The sequence below is a fragment of the Cetorhinus maximus genome, chromosome 18 (genome assembly GCF_964194155.1).
Source record: "Cetorhinus maximus chromosome 18, sCetMax3.hap1.1, whole genome shotgun sequence".
Classification (NCBI taxonomy): Eukaryota; Metazoa; Chordata; class Chondrichthyes; order Lamniformes; family Cetorhinidae; genus Cetorhinus; species Cetorhinus maximus.
Genome location: NC_135896.1, coordinates 77,630,810 through 77,656,495, shown reverse-complemented (window position 1 = coordinate 77,656,495; position 25,686 = coordinate 77,630,810). Strand labels below are relative to the sequence as shown.

Below are 25,686 nucleotides of genomic sequence, written 5' to 3'. Positions count from 1 at the left end.
ACCACATTGATTCTGCCTGATTACCTTGAATTTTTCTAAGTGCCCCGCTATAACACCTTTAATAATAGCTTCTAACATTTTCCCTATGACAGACGTTAGGCCAACTGGCCTATAGTTTCCTGCTTTCTGTCTCCCTCCTTTTTTGAATAAAGGAGTTATATTTGCTATTTTCCAATCTAATGGAACCTTCCCTGATACTAGGGAATTTTGGAAAATTAAAACCAGTGCATCAACTATCTCACTAGCCACTTCTTTCAAGACCTTAGGGTGAAGTCCATCTGGACCTGGAGATTTGTCAGCCTACAGACCCAACAATTTTCTCAGTATGACTTCTCTGGTGATTGTAATTTTCCTGAGTTCCTCCCTCCCATCTCCTCATTTACAGCTATTTCTGGAATGTTACTGGTGCCCTCTATAGTGAAGACTGAAGCAGAATACCTGTTTAATTCATCCGCCATCTCCCTGCTTTCCATTATCAGTTCCTAGATGCACTCTCCAAAGGACCAACGCTCATTTTGCTAACTCTTTTCTTCTTTATACATCTATAGAAACTCTTACCATCTGTCTTTATATTACTAGCTAGCTTCCTCTCATACTTTAATTTTTCCCTCCTTATTAATCATCATGTCATCCTTTGCTGTTCTTTATATTCTTTCCAATCTTCTGACCTGCCACCTGTCTTTGCGTAATTATATGCTTTTTCTTTAAGTTTGATACTGTCTTCAACTTTTAGTTAATCACGGATGGTGGGCCCTCCCTTTCGAATTTTTGTTTCTCATTGGAATGTATTCTGTGTATCCTGAAATATCCCTTTAAATGTCTGCCACTGAACTTCGATTGACATATCCCTTAACATCACTTGCCGGTTCACTTTAGCTAGCTCAGCTTTCATGCCCTCATAGTTGTCCTTGTTTAAGTTTACAATACTAGTCTTGGATGCACTCGTTTCTCCCTCAAAATGAATGTAAAATGCAATCATGTTATGATTGCAATTCTCAATCTCTTCTGTTAGCGTTGTATGCTCTTCATCAATCACGCCTGCATGTTTTAGCAGCATTTTTAGCCATTGACAAGTAGGGTTGTCTATGTAATTTTAAGACAATTTGTTCCCCCCACCACCACCACCCAGTTCTTATCATCTTCAATACCTACCACTAATACTTGTCTAACACTGAGAAACATCAGGTTTTGTTAACGGGATACAATAATGCCCTGATGGGGAAAACTGCATATCCACTTACTTTCCAAAAATAATTCCTTATGTTCCATGTCAAGTTTCATTTGTGCCTTTTTCATATAAGGTTTACTCAACAGCAAATGTATGTAGGGACTACATGAGTATTTGGAAAATGGCTTACTCCAGCCATTTTACTTGGAATTTCAGCTCTTTAGTGACCCCAATGTGTGGTCATCATCAAATATAAAGCAAAAAGTACTTCTATATTCCTTAACCTTGCATCAATCTTCACTACTTAATGACATATGGTAACATTGTAACTGATCTGTTTCACACACTCTTAAGTGCAATCACGATCTAGCAGTGCGTAGTTAAACAAGTCTGCTACTAATGCATTCATCACAGGGCTTAAAACTCCTTGTGACCAGAATAATTTGTTTGGATTCTTCATTTGCTCATCTGCTTTCTCAGAATTCTCTGTATCATGTCATTTCAAGGATTCTGCCTCTCCGCTTCAGGCTGTTCATCACGTTTGAGTCACACTTGAAGAACCTGTTAACTGTTCCTTGGGCATTCTTGGGATTCGTTTGCCTATTGTTGTTGTTCCAATTCTGTCTTCTGTTGTAATAGCCAGATCTGCTGAAAATGCTTTCTTCGTCTTCTGCTTTGATCTCTTCCACTATACTGAAGCCTGCGCCCAAAATCTGGCAATCGTTGAGTCCTCTATTCTGTGTGTCACTCCAGAATATCCTACTTGTTCCGTGAAAGCTGAAGAAAATGACTATTTCTCCAGGATTTTTTCAAGGTGGTGACATCTGACCTACCTGACCTTTGAGAACCACACACGAGTTATAACCAGAAGCCTGTCCTTTTGAGACATCGTAACATAGTTTAGAAATTGAAACGCTAGCACAGTTTCAGTGATCCCCAGTTGAATTTTATTAATCTTTTATGCAATTTGTTTAAGCTCATGATATATTCCTCCACCGAATAATATGTTTTCTGAAATCTATCAAAGTCTGACCATGTCTCAGGCATTTATCATATTATCCTACTTGTATATTTTGTTCAAGTACTCCAATATATGGCCCAAACTTTCATCATTATACAACTGATGGGTATCCAGCTCTCTCAAATACTTCTGATTTTGCTCCTTGTAGGAAGCCACAACTGCCATTCCTGTTTCTTCTTTGTTAGGAACATAACCTATGTCCACATATCCACCTCATTCTTCAACTGGTCATTTGGTTCAGACTCCAAGAACATCAGAGAGTCATCATAGATGAAAGCAAAATACTGCAGATGCTGGAAATCTGAAACAAAAAAATAGCTGGAAAAACTCAGCAGGTCTGACAGCATCTGTGGAGAGGAACACAGTTGACGTTTTGAGTCCGTATGACTCTTCATCAGAACTAAGGAAATAGAGAAATGAGGTGAAATATAAGCTGGTAGAGGGGGGTGGGACAGGTAGAGCTGGATAGAGGGCCAGTGATAGGTGGAGGCAAAGAGATTGCCAAAGATGTCATAGACAAAGGGACAAAGGGGTGTTGACGGTGGTGATATCTAAGGAATGTGCTAATAGGGACATTAAGGGTAACAAGCAGGACAAGCAAGTGGCAGATGGCCCTAGTGGGGGTGGGGGGAAGGGATCGAAATGGGCTAAAAGGTGGAGATAAAACAATAAATCGAAATAAATTTAAAAATAGGTGGGAAAAGAAAAATATATTTTAAATTATAAAAAAGGGGGATCGGAAAGGGGGTGGGGATGGAGGAGAGAGTTCATGATCTGAAGTTGTTGAACTCAATATTAAGTCCGAAAGGCTGTAAAATGCCTGGCCCTCTATCCAGCTCCTCTTGTCCCACCACCCTCAACCAGCTTATATTTCACCTCATTTCTCTATTTCCTTAGTTCTGATGAAGAGTCATACGGACTCGAAACATCAACTGTGTTCCTCTCCGCAGATGCTGTCAGACCTGCTGAGAGAGTCATCATATCCTGACAATTTGCACTTGCTTTCTGTCATTTTTTACACTAACTACTAGGGTTACAGTTTTCTGTCTGAAATTTTTTTTTTTAGCTTCCAGCCTTCACATATAAGTAATCATCCTCTGCTACAATGTTCTGTTCTGGAAATCCAGTTGGTGAAGGATAGAACCAGAGCAAATCTTTACACCATTTATATTTATTTACTGCATTACACATTACAAGCATACACTTGCTAACCCAACCACCACAATTTTAGTCTGCCTATATTTCTAGCAGCTGAAGTGAATAATTCAGTTAATGCTCACCACCTGAATACAATTAAACACAATTAATATACAATAACTACTGACTTTAGCCATAAACTCTCCTTGCACACTATTGCACATAACTGAGCCTGCAGCTGCCTTGGTCCTACTTGCTGGCACACCTTGCATAAACGCTTTCGTCTCTGCCCCTCATAAAAATCATCTCTTCGCCCACCTTAGTGACCTAACTTTTGGCCTCCTCTCACCAGGGCTTGTTCCTACTTTTTTCTGTTTTCTTTCCTCCTTCCCCTCCCTAAAGCACCTTGGGAGAATTTCTACACTAACAGTGTTAGATAAGTTCAAGTTGTAGTTTGGAAACCTAAATTCGTGATTGAAGCAAATGAAAAATGATTTATATACTGCCTTTCACGACCTCAGGACATTCCAAAGTGCTTTGCACCCAATTAAGTACTTTTTTGAAGTATAGTCACTATTGTAATTTAAGAAATGCAGCAGCCAATTTAAGCACAGCAAGCACCCACAAAACAGAAATATAACAATGAACGGATAATATGTTTTAGTGATGTTGATCGAAGCATAAATATTGATCAGAACACTGGGAAGATGTTCTGCAATAGTGTCATGGAATTTTTTACATACTCGAGAGAGAGAGAGAGAGAGAGAGAGCAGACAGGACCATGGTTACCATCATCAGAAGATAATGCAGCACTCTCTCTGTACTGTGCCGGAGTGAGAGTCCAGATTTTTTTCCTCATCTCTGGCGTGGACCTTGAACCCAGAACTCTGACTCGGGCAAGAGTGCTATCAACTAAGCCCTAGCTGGCACACCATACCTGAGAAACTCTTGCTGCATGACTGTTTTAACTCAGATTGTCATTTTTAGTTTGTTACCTTTCCAGGTGTTTTTCACCCTCCCTACTTAAATGCTGCTGTAAGACTGGGGATCAAGCCTGGAGCCTTCCAATCTGAATGGCTCCGTACTATACCAGGCCTTTATTTACTAGGTCTCTTAGGGAGCTGTAATATTTTTAAAATTCACTGAAATTTTAGTTTAATGTGTGGAATCGGAGAAATCCTAGTTACCCATTAATTAGAGCTGCATCTTGCCGTGGCAAAATTGTAGAAACTCTGACTGAAGTGGGCCTAGCATTCAGACATGGTCAGCAAATTTGTGTTAGTGCTTTGCATGGCTGATGACAGTGCACACGAAGTTCACCTGCACTGCAGAACGCTGAGGTTTTCGCCCACCTTTGGATGCCTTGTAATCGTCATCTTTTGAAGGATTTCAGTGGCCATGATTACTTTGGGAGAAAAAAGCTTGCATTTAAGTAGCATTTTTCATAATCACAGGATGTCTCAAAGCACAGTACAGCCAGTGAAGTACTTTTGAAGTGCTATTGCTGTTGTAATGTAGGAAACATAGCAGCCAGTTAGCACAAAGCAGGTGTCCCACAAACAGCAATATAATAATGATCAGGTAATCTGTCTTTGGTGTTGAGTGAGAGAGCACTATTTGTCAGGGCATCAAGGAAAACTCCCCTGCTCTTCTTTGGAATAGTGCCATAGGATCTTTTACGCCTACCTGAAAGACAGGGCTTCAGTTCAGTATCTCACCTGAAAGAAGCACCTTCGACAGTGCAGTGCTCTGCTGGACTGATTTTTCTGTTCGAATCCTGGAGTGGAACACACCCACAACCTTCTGACTCGGGCAAGAGTGTTACCAACCAAGTCACAGCTGACACCGAAGAGCCTCATTTATTGCAGGCGGAGCCCAGAGAAATTTTCCTCTTAATTTTCTCCATGGGATTGTATTCGATCTACTTGGCTTCAGATCTCATTATAACCTTGGTCCAAATGTGAATGAAAGAGCTGAATTCTAGAGGTGAGGTGAGAGAGACTGCCCTTGACATCAAGGCAGCATTTGACTGACTGTGGAATCAAAGAGCCCTCGCAAATTTGAAGTCAATGGAAATCGGCTTGGAGGTGAACCCTCCATTAGTTGGGAGTTATACCTAGGGCAAAAGAGATTTGTTGTGGTTATTGGAGGCCAATCATCTCTGCTCCAGGACATCGCTGCATGAATTTCTTGAGGCAGTGTCTTAGACCCAGCAATCTTCAACTGCTTCACCAATGACCTTCCATCATAAAGTCAGAAGTGGGGACGTTTACTGGTGATTACACAGTGTTCAGTACCAGTCATAACTCCTCCAGTAATGAAGCAGCAGTCTGTGCCCGCATGCAGCAAGACTTAAACAGCCTTCCAGCTTGAGCTGATAAGTGGCAAGTAATAATCGTGCCGTACAAGTGGCAGATAATGACCATCTCCAACAAATGAAAATCTAAACATTTCTCTGTGACCTTCAGCGTTGTCATTGCTGAATCTCCCACCATTGAATTCCTGGGGGTTACTATTGACCAGAAACTTAACTGGACCAACCACACACATGTTGTGGCCACAAGAGTAGGTCAGAGACAGAGTTGCTCTGTGGTGAGCAACTTATCTCCACTGCTTGCAAGGCACAAGTTAGGAGTGTGATGGAATACCATCCACTTGTCTGGATAATGGCAGCTCCAACAATATTCAAGTTTGACACCATCCAAAACAAAACAGCCCGCTTGATTGGCACTGCATCCACCACCTTAAACATTCACTCCATCCATTGTGGTAGCAGCATGCTCCATCTACAAGATGCACTACAACAACTCGCTAAGGCACCTTTGGCACTTAAACCTACAATCTCAACCACCTACAAGAACAAGGGCAGCAAACGCATTGGAACTTCACCTCCTGCAGGCTGTCCTCCCAGACCATCCTGACTTGGAACTATATTGCCGCCACTCCACTGTTGCTGGGTCAAATCGTGGAACTCCCTCCCTAGAAACACTGCGGTTCAAGAAGGCTACCACCTTCTCAAAGGCAATTAGGTATAGATTATAAATGCTGGCCTTGCCAGCAACGCCCACACCCCATGAATGAATTTTTAAAAAAGTGACACTTCCCAATAGCAGCACAGCCAAATTTGGTTCTTTATGGTTTCATCTCTTACTTGTCTAATCAGTGTACCACCATCTGCCCTATTTAAATAGTCTACGAATGAATGCTCAAAGTTTACAGGTTGTTTGAAGTAGCCATGAATAAGAAAATATAGTGACATTTCTATATTCACCGGGGTATTCGCTTTGGTTTGGATTGGTTGTGTGGTATGCAATTTCCCCATTCTTGAATTTGTTCTTGGGATGTGGGTGACACAGGCAAGGCAGCATTTATTGTCCATCCCTGACATCCCTAACTGGCAAGGGCATTTCAGAGTCAACCACATTGCTGTGGGGGGTCTGGAATCACACACGGGCCTGAATAGGTAAGGACACCAGATTTCCTTCCCTCAAGGACATAAATGAGCCAGATATGTTTTTATGATAACTGAGCCATTACAGGATCACCATTACTGATACTAGTTTCTTATTCCAGATCCATTTATTAATTGTCAGCTGCTATGGTGGGATTTTGAACTGGTGTCTCTCGATCATTAGTTTAGGATTTTGACTTAATAGTGCAGTAACATAACCACTGTGCTACCCTGTCACATAGCCACCTGTTGCCTGCATCTGGGAAACTGTGACCTAGCAGCAACTTCCCTCACCAATGCTGTCAGCTGCGAGGGGAAGTGCAGCAATACAATGCCTTTAGAAAAACCTCCTAAGGCATTTTGCAGATGTTGAGCACTAGGGGAAATGGCAATTAGCATGAGCAAAGATTTTGGTAACGTTTTTAAAGCTGAAGGGTTTGGACTAGAAGAAGTAGGTTGAATCAAGGCCATGTAGAGTCTTTTAAATCAGGACAAGGATTTCCAAGACCAGAAGAGGCAATTGAGAAGGCGGTTATGGATAATAGACTAAGAGCTATTTTCTTTCTGTTTTCAGAATCCAAGAAGCACTCAAGATGACAAGGATAATACAACAGTTGAAGCAATTTCATCTCCACCATCAAGGTTAGAGGTGAGTACAGCAGAATTGTGCAATTTCACTTGGTGGCTGTTTCACTGAGAAACATTTATTAAGACTACAATTATTTAAGGTCTTGATAAGGTCACACTTAGTGTACTGAGTACAGTTTTGGTCTCCTTACCTAAGAAAGGATATATTTCCCTTGGAGGGAGTACAATGAAGGTTCATTAGATTGATTCCATTAGATGAGAGGATTGCCCTATGAGGAGAGATTAGGTAGACTAGGCCTATATTCCCTAGAATTTAGAAGAATAAGAGATGATCTATTTGAAACATTTGAAATTCTTGCAGAGCTTGACGGGGCAAATTCTGGGAGAACATTCCCCTTGGTCTCTGTCTCAGAATAACGGTTGGCCATTTTGGACTCAGAAGGGGAACGATTTCTTCACTCAAGTGCATCTTTGGAATTCTCTACGCCAGAGATTTATGGGTGGTCAGTGGTTGAATATGTTCAAGACACATTTTTGGGTATTAAAGGTTATGAAGGTTAGAACAGGAAGATCAACCATTATTATTAAATTATTGAATGGCGGAACAATTTGAAGCACCAAATGGCCTATTCCTGCTCCTAGTTCTTTTTTTGTTTGTCTTGATTGGCCATTACAAGAGGCAGAAAGGATTTTCTGTGTCTTTTTTGGTCGGTAGATGCCATTGTCGCTTAAAGAAACAAGGATGCAGCAGACTACCTGATATAGTATGGTCGCTTAAAGGGGAATGCAAATCTGTTTTTTGGTCATTCTCCACCCTAAAGAGGAGAAGCATGAAAATTTGGTTCTTTTCTCATTGTTGTGCATGTCCTTCATTTCCTTAAACAGAGGCCTGGCTTGTTCACAAGTTGGGAAGATGGGCCGTATTTATTTATAATTAGAATCCAAATGTCTCAGAAAGAGTCAAAGAAAGAAGAAAATAGCCAAGGCGTCAAATCCACAGCAAAAATAACTGACCAAGTAACAAACAAAAGTAAAAGGGAGGCAAACTTAAAGACGAAGGCTGTGCTAGCGGAGCAAGATCACCCATCATTTACAAGTAAGTACTGTTGGTTAACTTGGAAATAGTTACTTGAATCAAGTTAAATGTTAACTAAGAAAATGAGCATCTGAGAGAGAAAGATAGGTGGCTGGATAAAAGCCTTCATGGAATGGTCCACATCTGTGTTAATATGGTGCATCCTACCCTTGTACAAGGGTTTGTCATTGTTCAAAATGAGATTGGGAGTCGAAAGAAATGATTGGAAAGGTTATCGCAAAATAACAAAAGGGTGAACGGGAGGAGAGCCTCTCTTTGGGACTGGTCTGTGTTGCCCATGCTCAATGCCTTTTATGTCTTTCAGTGATTGTGGAAATGAAAGGGCAATATGATTACATCTCCCCTGCAGACTGGCCACTAATGATGGTAAGTACTACCATTAAATATTTGAGTTGTTTCTTTCCACAGTCAATCCAGTAGAAGTTTAATTTCTATGGTAGTATATGACATGTACATGTGTGTTTTTCCTCCAAGTTATTCCCAGTTGGGAGCTTGTGATGAACTACATCAATTGTACAACTTCAAGCAACTAAAATGCCCCTTAAAGGATCGTGGAGTATGTTTCCTGGCAGTGACTTGTTCCTGCCTGTGTTACCTTTTATGTAATTGGAACCAGTATCATAAATAGATTTAAACTAAAAGGACAAGATTTAACGGCAACCACTTGCATTTGTGTAGCATCATTAACATAATTCCAGGGCACCTTCCCCCCACCTCCTGTAGTCAAGGGATTTTACAGATGTGGAAATATTCAGCCTTAGTGATGGTCACAGCCTCATCTCAGGGAATATAATGGTGAGGTTGCAAACAGTCTGGTTCAGCCTCAGACAGTTGCAGGGAGAGGGATGAAATCGGCAGGAAAATTCAGTTTGTGACTTTCAGAAAGAAATAATAATTCTATAATGTTGGAATTTATTGTAAAATAGTAGTATCTGTGTGTGTGCATGACTTAATTGGATTAAAGGCAGCTGGTCTGCAGGCTTTGATGTAAACATGGTAAACAAGGGGGAAGTTTAGAATGTAAGTGGTAAAGGGACATTTGGGTTTTTAAATAAACCAGACTAGATTGTTTTCAAAGGAGGGGTGAAATGTGTCACCTAGCCAGGTGATGTTTAGAAACAGTGTGTTTATTTTTCCCAAAGATTACTGGTAAAACTTAGTGCTATGAGAGATTTTTATTATCAGAAGGATAAAGCCCAAAGACATAGTGAAACAATGGGAGTTTGCATTCAATCAGGAAAATATGTATAAAGTAGGAAAGGCTGTGTGTAAGGGTAGGCATTTTAAAGATCTATCAAGCTTGAAAAGCCTTCAGCATTTATGCCTTAAGCTGTTGTTTTCAAAGAACTAACGTTAAGAAAACTCACTTTGAATTGGACTGGTTCAGGGTATTGCATGTCACCTTGCCTAGGTCTTTTAAAATCTATGTATCTTACTGTTGCCTTAACGAAAGTGTAACTGGGAGTCGGATTAAGTAGGGGATTTAGAAGTTATAGCAGTAATTTGTAGATTTATGTATGTATTTAAAATCGTTTCCCTTATAAATGTTTCATCTAGTTTTGTAAAAACCTATTAGATTTGGTGGTCTTATTACTATTGAATTCAAGGCACACATCTGAAAATTTATACAAATTGCAAAACAAGTTCTGGCAGTTGTTTCAAGTTTCCCTTTGGGATTTGAACAACTCGACATTTATCATCAGCTGTGCTATAACAATGACATAAACCAAAGACAATGTTCTTCCCAATATTTAGCTGGGGGAAATCTCTACTTATCCAATACTGGATGTTGAAGAAGTCAGGCAGTTTAGGGACATGGGAGGGATCAAAAGATAAGGTATTGAGGTAGAGCTGGGATATTGTCAGCGTACATGTGGAAACTAACACCAAGATTTTGGATGATGTTGCCAATTGGCAGCATGTAGATGAGAAGAAAGAAGGAACTGAGGATAGGCTTTTCACACTTGTTAGATCTTAAAAATGCCTACCCTTACACACAGCTTTCGCTACTTTATACATATTTTTCCATTTGAATGCAAATTCCCGTTGTTTCGCTATGTCTTTGGACTGCCGGTGGGACAGGACACACCCAGGAATGGTGATGGTGGTGCCTGGGACATTGTAAGGCATGATTCCATGAGTATGACTGTCAGACAGCTCTCCCAATTTTTGCACAAGTCCCCAGACGTTAGTAAGGAGGACTTTGTAGGATGGACAGGGCTGAGTTTGCTATTGTTGTTTCCGGTGCCTAGGTTGGTGCCGGGAGGTCCGTCCCGTTCCATTCCTTTTAGACTTTTTAGCAGTTTGATACAACTCAGTAGCTTGCTAGGCCATTTCAGAGGCCAGTTAAGAGTCAACCACATTGCTGTGGGTCTGGTGTCACATGTAGGCCAACCAGGTAAGGACAGCAGATTTCCTTCCCTAAAGGACATTAGTGAACCAGGTGGGTTTTTACGACAATTGACAATGGTTTTGTGGTATCATTAGACTTTTAATTCCAGATTTTCATTGAATTCAGATTTCACCATCTGCTGTGGTGGGACTCAAACCCAGATCTCCAGGGCATTACCCTGGGTCTCTGGATTACTAGCCCAGTGACAATACCACTGCGCCATCTCCTTCCCACAATGCATGGGCGAATGGTTTTTGAAGAGATGGGAGGTTTTTGTTAATGGTGTAAAGTCTGAGAGGGGCTGAATGATAGTGTTAGTGAAAGAACCAAACCAGCTGTCAAGTCTTCTGCAACTACTGCACTTCAAGGCTGAGTTAGTTCAAACTTGGTGTGAATACTTTTGTCCAAATTTGTGCACAAGATGAATTTACAGCTGTAAAATATGTTATTGACGGATGATACAGACTTGCAGTAAATTAATGGTGTGCTCTCTCCCCCTGCCAGTTTTTCATGGTGATGTGCATTGTGTACGTGTTATTTGGAGCTCTATGGCTGGTCTGGTCTGCCTGCTACTGGAGGGATCTCTTGCGCATCCAGTTCTGGATCGGAGCTGTCATCTTTCTGGGAATGTTAGAGAAAGCTGTCTTTTATGCAGAGTACCAGAGCATCCGATACAAGGGTGAATCAGGTAGGAAGCATTGCTAGCCTGTTCATTAAACAAAGTTTTCAGCCCAGTTGGTGAATCTTTTGTGAAAGTTGCTCATGGGCAGAAAGATTTCTAGCTGAGCTTGCTCCAGTAGGTGCAAGAGGTTAACCCTTCTTATAACAGAAGAGAAGGTACTTTGCTCTGTATGTTGGCTTCCCTATACTTATGTGTACAGGCCTGAGCTGCACACTTTTTTTGGGATGCCCTCATCCACTTTAATTGACCATTGACTGCCGGATGTCTGAACTAAACACAGAACTGTGTCCAGTGTTACGACATTGCCAAAGACAGGGAACACAATGGCAGAAGCTGTTTTCACTTGTTTACATGCAGTTAACCCTACACCTGCCTACATATGTGCACATGAATGCTGCCCTGTTGGGGCTAGTTCTGGAATACACTGAGGAGACACTGAAGGGTAAGAATGCAATGGAGTGAGTACCCTAGCACATTTTGCTCCACCTGCCCTAGAACTACTGGAAAAAGTCCACAGTGGAAATGAAAAAGCCTAGGCCACAAAGTGAAGTTCCCTTTTCGGGTACAGAGTGGGTAGATAGAATGTATTTCCATATATTCTGGCTGCTCAATATGTGTGAGCCTAAAACTCATGGGCACATGATACTGCACTGCTTTCACATTCCATTTCTCACAACAGTTATGCTGATTAGTATGGATATATGAGTGGTTTTGTGCAATGGACAGAGTGGAAATGCCCAAACTCTTGTATGATCAGAGTTACATCCTCCATCATTTTGCACTAGATTTTAAACCCAGAGTTGAAATGTGTAGTTTTGGAATATTCTGCATGTAACCTACAAAAGCGTGTTCTTGTACTGACATTTATCTCAGTCATTACAACAATTCAGAAAAAAGAAATTTGAGTTCATGCCATAGCTGCTTCTGTACAACACATGATCTTTCCTTACTCTAGTTAACATTTGAGCCACGCAAGTGCCAAGCAATGACCATCTCCAACAAGAGAGAATCTAACCATTGCACCTTGTCATTCAATGGCATTACCATCGCTGAATCCCCCACTATCAACATCTTGGCGATTACCATTGACCAGAAACTGAACTGGACTAGCCATATAAATACTATGGCTATGAGAGCAGGTCAGAGACTAGGAATCCTGCAGCTAGTAACTCACCTCCTGGCTCCCCAAAACCTGTCTACCATCTACAAGGCACAAGTCAGGAGTGTGGTGGAATACCCTCCACTTGCCTGGATGAGTGCAGCTCCAATAACACTCAAGAAGCTCAACATCACCCAGGACAAAGCAGCCCGCTTTATTGGTACCCCTTCCACATACATTCACTCCCTCCATCACCGACGAACAGTGGCAGCTGTGTGTACCATCTACAAGATGCCTGCAGAAACTCACCAAGGCTCCTTAGGCACCACCTTCCAAACCCATGACTACTACCATCTAGAAGGGCAAGAGCAGCAGATACATGGGAACACCACCATCTGGAAGTTCCTCTCCAAGCCACTCATCATCCTAGCTTGGAAATAAATCGCCGTTCCTTCACTGTCACTGGATCAAAATCCTGGAACTCCCTCCTTAACAGCACTGTGGGTGTACCTGTACCACATGGACAGCAGCGGTTCAAGTAGGGAGCTCACTACCACCTTCTCTAGGGCAGTTAGGGATGGGTAATAAATGCTGGCCTTGCCAGCGACACCTACATCCAGTAAATAAATAAAAAAAGACACTTCAACCACAGTGTTTGCTGGAGAAATCATTTTCTAAAAGCATCAATGTAATAACTTGCCTTGTAGAAAAACAGCACACCCTGTTGGAATTAAATTTACCCCATGCTGTGCATTGTACCCACTAGAGAGGGTAAGCTGTTGATATGTTCTCAGTGCCCTACAGCTAACTGCTGTAGTGTGGGTGACTGACCCGCCGCCCCCACCCCCAATCTTTTATTTTCATTCTCCGTTTATCAGGAAAATGCCTGGCCTTGGCATGAGTGGGACTGGTAACTCAGAACTATTGGATATAGATCCTTTGTTGTGCAACACTGCTGTTCTTGGCCCTGGGGCTTGGTAACCATTGCAGTGCATGTAAAATTACAAATCAAAACCATACCTTTGTTCAATAGCCCTGCTTTTGGAGCGTGCAGTAAGTTTAGAATGCTGCATGAAGATATCATACTGCTGTCACTGAGTTATTTAAACCAGTATATCTAACACTATTGTCTAATTTATGTTTAACCCAGTGCAAGGAGCTGTGATTTTTGCTGAATTGCTTTCTGCACTGAAGCGTTCCCTGGCTCGTGTTCTGGTCATCATAGTCAGTCTCGGATATGGAATTGTGAAGTAAGTATAAACAAAATATCAATGCTCTCAATATGAGTGACTGGACTTTGATCTATGTGCATATGTATTGTGGAGTGAGTGGAAGAATTAAAATGAGTTACACTAAGTACATCTCTTATGCTTCTTGGAAAAGTTCCACATACTGTGAAGAGCAAGGAATGTGGTTAGAAGCCACTTTAAACAGCTGACATCTGAGGAGATTTGTCTCCTGAGCATTGCCAACTAAACCATCAGTGGAGTAAAGATCACTCACTTATCAGTTTCACTATTCAATATGACGTTAATTTGGTTCACCACACTGCATAGTTCAGCCACTTCTATTGACCGTATCATTAGAAGGTTTAAAATTAAACAGGAGTAATTAGAGACCGAAAAAGTTCTATTTTCCTTTCCCTGTTCTCTCCCTCGCATGCCTCCTCCCCTCTCCTGCCCTGCTCCCTTGCTCGCCCGCCCTCTCCCCTCACTCGCTCAGCCCCTCCCCTCGCATGCTCGCCCCATCCCCTTGCTTGCCTGGCACCTGCTGTGGTATCATTTCAAGGGAATACACAAATGAGCAAGTAGCCAGGATATAGAACAGCATGTGACCAACGTCTCGTGGTGTGTAGCATGGTGTAGAATTGCACCTGTGCTGTCCTTGTGAGTAATAGCCGCTGGATCCATAAAGTGGATCTGTCTGCTGAGTCTTCCTATACTGCCTCTTCAAATATACCAAGCCTACGTCTACGCCCACACCCTCCCCTCGCCCACCATCATCTTAAGGATGTCTAGAAAGTTGGAAAATTCATGTTTGTTCACGGTGAAACAAAAATGCCTACTTAGATTTATAAATCTCCTTTGAGATAGAGAAATGTCCCCAGGCATTTCACAGGAGCGTTATCAAGTAAAAATTGACGCAGAACCAAAAAGATGTTAAGATGGTTAACTTAGTCAAAGAAGTAGATTTTAAGTAAAGTCAAAGAAATGAAAGAGGTGGAAAATGTTCATGGACAAAATTCTTGAGCTTAGCACCTATAAAAGCATGGCTGGCACTGGCGGGGTGAAGGAAATGTGATGAATGCGCATGGTATCAGAGTTGAAGAAATGCACATTTCTTGGAGTTTTGTAGGACTCCGGAAGGTTCCAGAGCCAGAACTGGTTAAATCCCAAGGAGGGATTTGAACATGAAGCTAAGAATTTTAAAATCAATGTATCGGTGGACTGAGGCACCTTGAATGCTTGACTGTCTGTTTCTGGTGTGAAGGAAAAAAACTGTTTTGCCTTGTGTTGCATTGGAACACTAATGCCACTGTTTAGTCAGCTACACATTGGTGAGTGATGCCTTGCATTAAGTGTGCTGTTTGGTCTGGGCAACAAATCCTATGGGACTGATGTTTTCTTGCCACAGGCCTCGCCTGGGAGCCATGCTGCACAGAGTTGTTGGTGTTGGGGTCCTCTACTTAATTTTCTCTGCAATAGAAGGCATTCTTCGAGTCACTGGAGTAAGTAGCATTTAAAAAAAATATACAAATGTACATGTGTTTTAGGACAGATGTCATAGAGCCTGCTGAAAATCAGTTGCATACTGGGACTCATCACTATTTTCTATATAAAGAGAACATTTTTTTTAAATTATAGGAGCCTTATTAGGGTTGTCTTCATTTATTAACTCCGAATTGCTTTTGCCTTCTGAGCTGATTCCTGGTTTTTCTTTTGGGTCTTGCAGCCTCAGGAATTCAGGCTGCAAATCTATGTCCCACAATGCCACTGTGTACTTTCCTGGAAGTGCTTGATCACTGCCACACCATAGTTACCACTGTGCGGTAAAGCAAACTGATTATTTTCATCTCCTGAACTTTTTTTGTCCTCTGGTCTTTTTATTAACCACCCAGTAATTGCACAATGTCAGATGACAAACACCTCACTATTCAAGGTTCAGTTTCCATAGAGGCTTTTCTGAATATAAGAAAAAAAGACACTCTGCGAAATAGGCTCATCATTCCACCTTGTTGAAAGGTACACATCACCCTGAATTATTCTTTTGTAGTTGAATTTGACCCTATTTTGTTCCTGATTTAGACCCCACTTGTTACCCTGGCTCTCGTAGGGAACATCACACTCTCATTGATCGATTCCTGTGTACTCTGGTGGATATCCTTTACATTATATTCAAATGTACTATCTTCTGTCTATTCGACAGATGGTAGAGTCAAGAGGTGTGAGGATAATGTCTGTTTTCAAGTGAAGTGAGCATGGGGTTTGCTGTCAAGAGGAGAGAGTATGGAGTTTGTGCTGTCGATCAGAATAAATATGGGGTCAGTGTTGTCGAGGGGAGTGAGTACAGAATCTGTGCTGTGAGGGGACTGAGCTAGGTGCCTATGCTGTCAAAGCGAGTTAGTATGTTCCAAGTGGTGGATGAAATGACTTCTGTTCTCTAGCCTTTATACACCAAGGATGACATCAGATCACATGACTGGCAAGCTTATTGCCACATTGCTCAAAGTCAAATCTCCAAACATCCCCCTTTTCGTTCAAAAAAAACCTGCATACACTAACATTTGCAGTTGCAAGTCAGACGCATACATGGCCTACAATGAAAATCATCACACTTGTATAGAAAACTGGTCATTTTCATTTGTCCTTACACACGCATTGCACACAGTCCTTAAAGCGTTCAGGTCTTCTAATGGTATGCTTGCGGGCTGTTCGTCTGGTGTCTGCGCGCTTCTGGGATGATGTTGCCTCTCCGGGCAATTTTGTTGCTGTGGCAAGTGTTGCTGCTGTGGTAATCGTTGCTGCTGATCCGTTGCTTTTGTTGGGGTACAGTTGACCTCTGGTACTGATGGTCGTTCAGCTCCTTGTGCAGTTGGTGAACTTCCCTTATCAGCTGTCCAGTGTAAAGGAGCAGCTTCTCCAGTTGTACCTATATGTCTGCAGTTACGACGATATATTTGGTTGTTCATTTTCACTGTGTACAATCAAGGTGACAACTTCTTTACACAGGTCCCAAGTTGCCAAGTGGGCTGACTTTTGTTGAGAGCATTGAATGTTTGTACTCTGACCAGCTGTCCAGTTCTCAGTTCTTACAATGATTTGGCAGCTTTATCAATGTGAAAATGCGGCTTTCTGTCATTTCACTTTGATTTTGTCGCGCTCATCTACTAGCACTTCTGGTTTCAGTGGTGTTTTAGCTATGGAATAATAGTTTGAGTGTGGTGTGCCATTAGTCACTAAACTCTCTACTTTCCATGCCCTTAGGTGTATTTTTCCACTCTAGGATTGCCTTGCACACATCTGTGCTGGATCTGCTTGATTTTTTTCACTACTGCCTCAGCCTTTCCATTTGACTGGGATAGTGCGGAGACAATGGGCAGTGCTGAATTTTCCAATAATTTGCGAAGTGCCTGAATTCTGAATGCTGTACTGATTGAAATGGCCCTTGATCTCATTGCTCATGTTTGGCCAGGAGAGCACTTCTCTTGCCTTCCCCAGATTAGTCTCGATTCCTTGATGGCTTGCATGGATGCGCTTCCCCTCTTTCCTCATCTCCTTAGGGATGATGATTCTAGTTCCTTTGTACAAGTTGCCATCTTGGGCAATCACTTCATCTCTGTATGCCCAGTACACACTCATAACAATAGGTGTGCCCTTGATGGTTTCCAGCCTCCTTTCATCATTGCTTCCTGCAGCACTTGGAGAATTGTAACTTGTTGTGTAGTTTGCTTAATCTGAGTAAGACGCTTGTCTGTTGGATTAAATGTGTCTGCAAGGTTGATGACTTCCAGAGCATGTTGTGCTGTTGCTTCTTATTGAATCTGGAAAATTTCACACTCTGTACTAGCATCATCAACTTCCTTCAAAGGGACTGCAGCTCTTGACAACATATTGACAAATGTACATCCACTTCCCCTGCTTGTACTTCACTTCCAAATAATATCTCTGCAAACAAAGTAACATCCTTTGCAGATGCTTTGGAGCAGATAGAAGTGGTTTGAGAAAGATGCTTTGGAGTGGCTTGTCATCACTTTCTCTCTCCCAAACAGATACTGATTAAAATGCTCACAAGCAATTGGCAGGTGCTCTATTTCAATCTATGCGTCGTATCGTTGAGTTTGTATAAATGCTCTGGATGCAAACACAACTGGTTGTCCTTGCTGCATGAGCTTTGCTCCAAATCCTGTCAGCATCACACTGCTGGGTGACCTCATCGTTATCATCAGAGTACCTCAGCACTGGCATTGTCATCACTAGTTCTTTGATGCGAGTGAAAGCTGCTTCTTGCTCTGTGTCTCAAAACTATTGAACATGCTTTGCAGTGAGCTTGCATTGAGGTTCACACTCCGATGACAAATTGGACAAAAACCTTGCTAGGTAGTTCACAAATTCACAAATCGTTGCACTGCCTTCACGTCTGTTGGTTGCTGCATCTCTGCTACAGCTCTTACCTTAGCAGAATTGGGGTGCACTCTTTTCCCTATCAGTACATGACCTATGAACTTGACTTCAGTCATCTTCAGTTGCAGTTTTTTCTTATTCAGCTTCAGGTTCATCTGGTGAGCTCTCTCTAGCAGCCTCACAAGAACCTGATAAAGGTCTGCGATGACTTCTTCGATCGTATTTCCATATCCATAGGCTAGCAGATCATCCACAATCACTTCCGTTCCTGGAAGATCATTGACTATCTCATGCTGTCTGCTTTGATACTCTTCCGGAGCAGCAGAAATGCCAAACGGCATGCGCAACCACCTGTACCTCCAAATGGCATCCAAAATGTGGTCAGGAAACTGCTGTTTTCATCCCACTTCACTTGTCAGTATCCATGCCTAGTATCTAGCGTAGTAAATACCTTTGCCTTGGAAAGTTGTGGCATAATTTCTTCAGTGGTTGTCATGGAGTAGGGAGATCTCTTCAAAGCTTTATTGAGGTCCTTTGGATCTAAGCATACTCAGCTTTTCAGGATTTTTCACTGCCACCACGCTGCTGATCCAGTCTGTAGCAATTGTCACTCTTGATTACTCCCATCTTTTCAAGCTGCTCTATCTTGTATTTCAGGTTGGACTTGAGGACAGCTGGAGCACTCCTTGGAAGATGCTGAGTTGGTCACAAACTCTCATCTACTTCAAGATGATAGTCACCAGGAAGACATCCAAGACCTGTGAAAACATCTTTGTAATATTTTAAGATTTGTTCAGCAGTCATTGGCTTTGTGCCATGCGAAACACTGCAAACCTCTTGTGGTACATGGCGGGCTAGCAGTCCAAACTTTGGACTCTTTTCAGCTGTGATGAGTGGATTTTTGCTTAATGTCTATTATTTGGAACTGCAAATCTTCTTTATTCCCATTGCATTTGGGCTGCCTTCATGAAGTGAGCATGGTTCCATCATTTACAGGTCACCACCTTGAGCAACTTCGCACAGGTCTGTGAAGCTCATGATGTTGCACATAACGCTAATGTCTATCTGATGTTTTTTCCTTGAGACTTAGGGGTGCCAACCTGTTCTAGGCTGTAGAATGATTCATCAGATGGTTCATCCGACATCTCTCCATGAACCATCTATATAGGTTTGCTTTTCTTCTTTCTAGCAAAACACTTGAGTGCAAAGTGTTTCAGCTTCTTGCAGTTAGAGCACTGCTTTCCCCACGCTGGACATGCATCCTCTTCTTTTGTTTGGTGTCCTCTGCAATATTTACATCCAGTACTCCAGCCTTGATCTTTCTGCTGGCCCCCTGCAAATAGTTCTTCCTTCTCTCCATTGTTTGTGCCTGGAAGGCCTGAACTGCCTCTCAGCAGAGTGCAAAGCTTCATCAGTTCTCCCATCAATACTCTGCAACTTCAGAGCTCCTGCACATGTCAATAACTTTCTTGAGAGTAAGTTTTTCTTGGCTCAGCAGATGTGCAAGGGTCGCTTGTTCCTTAAAACAATCCTATTTCTGATCAGATCACATTTCAGTTGCTCAAAATCTCAAGATTCAGCTAGGCATCTCAATGCAATCACATACTGATCAATGTTCTCCCCCTCTTCCTGAGCTCTGGTGTTGAATGTTAGCGTTCATAAATAACATTAGTTGAAGGACCAAAGTGGGTCCTTAAGGCCTCCAAAATTTCACAAGACTTTCTTTGCTGCTTCTCAGTGAGGTCTAGGATACAATAAAGCTTGTAGCACTCCTTCCTCAGCACTGATAAATTTACTAGTTTTATTTGTTCAAGTTTCTTATTTAACTCTGTGGCAATTTTATAGTTTTGCCATTGAGACAGGAAGAAGTTCGAATTTATTTTCAAATCTGCCTTCATCTCCATAGGAGCAGGTACTGGAATATTCAGAGCCACACTGACTTACCTGGTGACCAAAATCCTGTACAAAGTTGCAGGCTGAAGTTTTAATGATTCCCTGCTGTTTCTTACAGCTGCTGGCTCTATTACAGCTTTCAAAATCCACTCAATTTCAGCTTCAGTATGACACCATATTCCAAGTGGTGGATGAAATGGCTTCTGTTCTCAAGCCTTTATACACCAAGGATCACATCAGAGGTCATATGACAATGGCAAGCCTATGGCCACATTGCACAAAGGCACTTCTCCAAATAGAGTGTTGGGTCAGTGTTGGCCATAGGAACGTGGGTGCAGGGCTCAGTGTGGCCCATGGGGGCACGGGGCTCAGCGTGGGGGGAGGGGGGTGTGCGCAGGGCTCGGCGCAAGATCAGTGGTGTTGAGGAATCTAAATACTATCACATAAGACGACTGGGAAGCTCCATTGGTTGACTTGATCAGTCTGATCACTGATGTGAAACAAGAGAGAGGAGTCTGAAGCTCCTTTAACCTGTACAAGATTTGAGGAGGAAACAAACTAAACCAGTAGATTTCCTGCTGACTGGTGAACTGTTGTCCATGATACAGAGGTATGTGGAGCATGAGTTCTTGGTTACTGTTGCCAAGTTTCTCACTTCAGCTGAATTGTCACAAGTGTCAGGGTGAAGAAACCATGGCCATGCATTCTGGTTATTGCATTAGATTGGAGATTGGAATTAGAGTTCATATCCAGACCAGATTGTTAGCATGTTAGTCCCTGTTTACTAGCTGTAGGGGTCTTGGTTAAAATCAGTTTAGACGGTTTCAATCTAGTTCTTACTGGTTATGGGTGCACAGCACCCTGTGGAGTTAAACTACAAGTGAATATATCTGCCTTAAATGTATTTGTAGATTCCATTCAATGCAATGCCATGTGTCTCAGATCAGTGAAAACATTGCCTACGGTTTATGTTGTGCTGCACTGTAATTTCCTAATTAATAAGGTCACTGGGAATCATTCTTTCCTTTCTCTCATCCCCTTTTTCCCTTGCTTTCATCTGACTGTGTCCTTTCCTTCATTTTTTTTTTAGGAGAATTTCGACTTGGCCCTCCTGGCCTTTATTCCTCTGGCTGTTCTCGACACTGCCCTTTGCTGGTGGATATCCTTTCTGGGTATGGGATTTTCCAGGGAAAATGATTTCTGATCTGTTTTCTAATTTCAATCAAGGAAAGGTCATTTTGCTTATCAACCTGCTCCTTCTTGCTGTATATTTTGTAACTCAGGAATTCTACTCAATTTCTTACCTCCAGTGGGCGGTAACTGCCCACCACTTGAGGATGTGGCTTAATTGGATTTTCAAAAGGCATTTGATAAGGTACAACATAAGAAACTTGTGACAAAGGCAATGGCATTAAGAATTAAGGGCAATATGGCAATTGGAATAGGGAAATAATTAGAGGCCAGAAAGTAAATGGTAGATGTTGTGGAAAGCTTCTTGGAATATAAAGATGAATAGTTTTCCACATGTGTCTGTGTTCGGACTGCTCTAATTAGCTTTACAAGTAAATGATCTGGACGTAGGAATATGGACATTGGCACTATCAGCTGCTGTCATTAAACTAGTGGGTATAGACAGCAGGCAGACGCAAATTGGTAGAAAGATGTGAAGTAATATATGAAGAATAGAGATTGAACTTCAAAATAGCAAGATTTTAAATGAAGTAGAGAGACTTTGGTGTGGCTAAACATTGGTTGAAGGGTCATGATAAAGTAAGTAATAATGACTTGATCCCAGTGGTCGTCAAGATAAAGAGAGGGCACAAACTTAAATTAATCAGAGTTGAAGGGTTGGCTGGAAAATAAATCTTCAGTTACAGGCTGGGATGTGGATTTTCTATTTAAAATAGTTAAAACAGTTTTTATATACTCATTTGGGAAGGAATCAGACAGCTGTTTAGAAAGCAAGTACTGAAGGGGGAAATGAGCAGGAATGTGGGATTAGATTAGATGACTGATGTGCCCCCATTTGAGCTTGCTGGGGTACTATGACTGTGATGGTATTGCCCCTTGTATAAAGCTGTTAGTCTGCTTTATTAGATATGATCTGGTGCTGGGGTTGGAGAGGCTCTGGAAAGGGTATTTTACATTTAGAAGTAAGAAGAATTTGGAAAAATCGGTAATGTCCCAGAGAGCAAGTTATATCTTTACATAGCCCGTTGCCTGCTTCAACAACTCTGGTTCACCAATTGAAGGCAACTTTTGCATAAAAAGGACATCATTAGGGAGTAGGGTTGGTGAGTTTCCCAGATATAGAAGAGGTGGTGTATGGGGTTTTACGACTCTGTAGTTTGAGCTTTGAAATGATGCACTCTGGAAACCTCTAATGGAGGTCTGCATTAAATGACGCTAACTGCTATGGAGTTCTGCATTTTAATGTGAATTAGCAGTCTGGCTACATCCTTCATGGTTGGAGAAGGTAGAATTTGAAGGCTGTTGAGTTTACTGATCCGTTAGTTACATGCATATGCACATACGAATTAGGAGTAGGCCATTCGGCCCCTTGAGCCTGCTCTGCCATTTGATAAGATTGTGGCTGATGTGATTATGGCCTCAACTCCACTTTACTGTCTACCTCTATATCCTTTGACTCCGTTGTCAATCAAAGACAGCACCTCTGACAGTGCAGCATTACTGCTACACCGGAGTACCAGTTTTGCTTTTTGTACTTGAGCCTTGGAGTGACTCAGGTGAGAGTGCTGCAATCTGAGCCACTCTAAATTAAGGTTGGGACTCCACTGAATCCATGAGTAAGAAATATACATTCTGTGTCCTGTCAAATGGAACTGCAATATTCAATCACTGAAATATATTTAAACTGGAACTCACTTCCAAGGTTCAGATGCTTGTGTAAACAGTGGATACCTCAGAATGATTACATGGCAGCCATGTAAATAAAGAATTTAGACTTTATAACAGCCATATGAATCCAGGGGCCAGACTACAGCCTTCAATTGGTGTTGGTTCTTTTATTTGGATTGGTACTGGTTATATAGTGCTCTGTGATTAGGGTTAACTGGTGGGTCCATTTATATTTCCTGCTTATGTGATTAGCAGGTGTATATATTTTTTAAAATGCAGTGTTTCAAGAGGGATTCCACCTTCAGCCATGTGGGAGTCCAAATGGTTGAAGTAAATTTTGCTCATCCATTAATATTAAATAAGGAATGGTCTACCGTAGATAATTGTTGGGAACAACTGTTGGTTGAACCTTATTACAAATGAGTAGTACTTGTATTTTTTATCCTGTTATTTTCCGGTATGAGGTCATCCATGTTGTAAGCTTTGAGAATTTTACAGTTCTGAGCCTTGTAAAAATCTGAAAGATTTGGTGCAATGCAGATTCTTGGTGTGCTAAATTGACGTAACCTACTATGTATAAAATAACATTGTGGCTTGGCTGTGATATCACCTTCCAAAACGTACAACATACTGCCACACAGGTTGATTTTCATACATGAGAAATAGCACTGGGATCGGAAATGGAGTGTTGTAAATGTTCTGGGGAATTGTACCCCTGCAGCAGATGGGAGGGCAGTCCATATGGTCACATGCAGCGCAGCGTGTGACTCCATTCTAGGATTAGAGGATTGAATTTTATGGGCTTATTTGGTGTATTTAGCTTCATGAACTTGATTCTGCCAAAAAAAAGTGGAACCTCGAGCAAATTTGAGTCAACCAGTACACAATTACTATTGATCTCCACTGTTAACTTGCATGCATTTGTTTAAGCCAAATGATGGTGATTGTTTTTTTCCATAAATGGTACATCTGGGTTTTTTATATTTCATCCGTTTTCCTTAACCGATGACACATCTTCATCAGCTTGACCCAGACCATGAAGATGCTAAAGCTGAGAAGGAATGTTGTGAAACTGTCGTCATATAGACATTTCACAAACACACTCATCTTTGCTGTTATAGGTAAGTTGAAAGCATGCTATGCAAATTTGCCTGGTAGGTGACCTGATTGTGTACTGAAGAAGCACTGGATTCCTAATAACAAGGGTTTCTGAAATTTACTCTCGCTTTTATAATGCTGGTCTGTGATGAAGGCTGATCAGTTAAATAGAGGTTTGCACAGCAGTGGAATATGACCAACAACAGTGGAATTGGCAAGAGTGATACTGGGCTATTGGAGGTTCACCTCTCAATTGGCTCATCAAGTAGCTGTACCAAATTGTATGGCCAAAGCTATGCCACCCTCCTGACTGAAGGAAGATGAATACTTACAGGGCAACCATGGTATACTGCAAAAAGGAAGAAAATATATTGTCTATCATTGGCCTTGACCAAATCAATGCACTTTGTCATTTCCACTGTTTTGGATGAATTAGCTGGAGGATTAGGTATTAAATATAAAAGCTAGGTCTGAACTGAGGTGGAGAGGAGGGGAGTTGTAGGGTGTGATTCTCCATGCAGCAGTTTGTTGGATATCCTACAACATTCATGTAGATGTCAATGGAGTAAACTCATCAAATAATCAGTCAACTAGGCAAGTTATGTCTTAGTTATGTCAAATTCCGTAGAATGTCTCCACTTCCACTTAGGATTGAAAGTTGGTTTTGACCTGCGCAAGTAGTTCAGGATCAGGAATACTTCGTTCAATGCACAAGCTGTTCTGCTAACACCAGCTATCCACTCTCGATGGCTTCTCCTGAGATGTACTTATTAGCATTTAAACCTTTACATCGTTGGAAAATCCCCTTAAGGTAAAGTGGCTATAAGTACTACCTAGTGTGGAACACACACAAGTAAAGGTGCAGGTTTGTCCCTGATTTATTCAGTAAGGTGACCTCAGCTGGTTGCACGGCTACAGGTGGTTTCCAGCTCCTCGACTAGCAACGGGGAAAAATAAAGTTAACACCTAACAGACCAGTTAAGTTCTGAATCCTAATCATTGTTTGGTGATGCCCAGTGTTTGTGTGTGTACATAGAGTAGGACATAGATGTGATGCATTTTGTGTGCTATTACCGATGCTATTGTATTTATCTCCCATTGTGTGCGAGTGATCCCTCCTGGATTCTGAGGAAATGATTAGTGTGTGTTTTTCTGGGTAGATAACCTTGACAGTTGTGGGGGAGAGATTAGATTCCTCCACAAAGTTAATATTTTATTTCTAAACTTTTTATTTCTTCCTCCTATGTAGCATCAATATTTTTCATCATTTGGACAACAAAGAAGTTCCGGCTGGCAGACTGTCAGTCAGTAAGTAAGCTCCTCTGAAGCTAATTTTGTTATTTGATTTTTAAGTCTCTAAATGAGAACTGCAGACTTTACATAGGACAGGATTGACAATACTCTAACCTCTAGTTTACCCCTCATTTGAAGTTGTTGATTCTTGCTGCAGCTACACAGATGTCCTAGTCCTCTAATACTTCACCCCAGCAGCCATTCTTCACCTGTCAACGGACTGTGGAGGGAGCACATTGTTGCCAAGCATAATCCTCTCCTCTCACCAAATGTCCCTGTGGAATGTTG

At 41.7% G+C, this 25,686-nt stretch overlaps 1 protein-coding gene across 2 annotated transcripts in view; it reads left to right on the top strand.

Moving 5' to 3' along the window:
- LOC144693279 (transmembrane protein 87A-like) overlaps window positions 1-25,686 on the top strand; it is an 87,832-nt gene that overhangs the window by 37,157 nt on the left and 24,989 nt on the right. The window contains exons 6-14 of one of the 2 annotated variants that reach the window (XM_078563017.1): window positions 7,352-7,426; window positions 8,251-8,461; window positions 8,766-8,827; window positions 11,358-11,541; window positions 13,785-13,884; window positions 15,269-15,362; window positions 21,239-21,307; window positions 24,020-24,128; window positions 25,355-25,413. In XM_078563017.1, coding sequence (XP_078419143.1) covers window positions 7,352-7,426; window positions 8,251-8,461; window positions 8,766-8,827; window positions 11,358-11,541; window positions 13,785-13,884; window positions 15,269-15,362; window positions 21,239-21,307; window positions 24,020-24,128; window positions 25,355-25,413 — 963 coding nt within the window. Of the gene's footprint in view, window positions 1-7,351; window positions 7,427-8,250; window positions 8,462-8,765; window positions 8,828-11,357; window positions 11,542-13,784; window positions 13,885-15,268; window positions 15,363-15,939; window positions 16,012-21,238; window positions 21,308-24,019; window positions 24,129-25,354; window positions 25,414-25,686 lie in introns of both variants that reach the window. The other variant, XM_078563016.1, reaches the window with a different exon arrangement.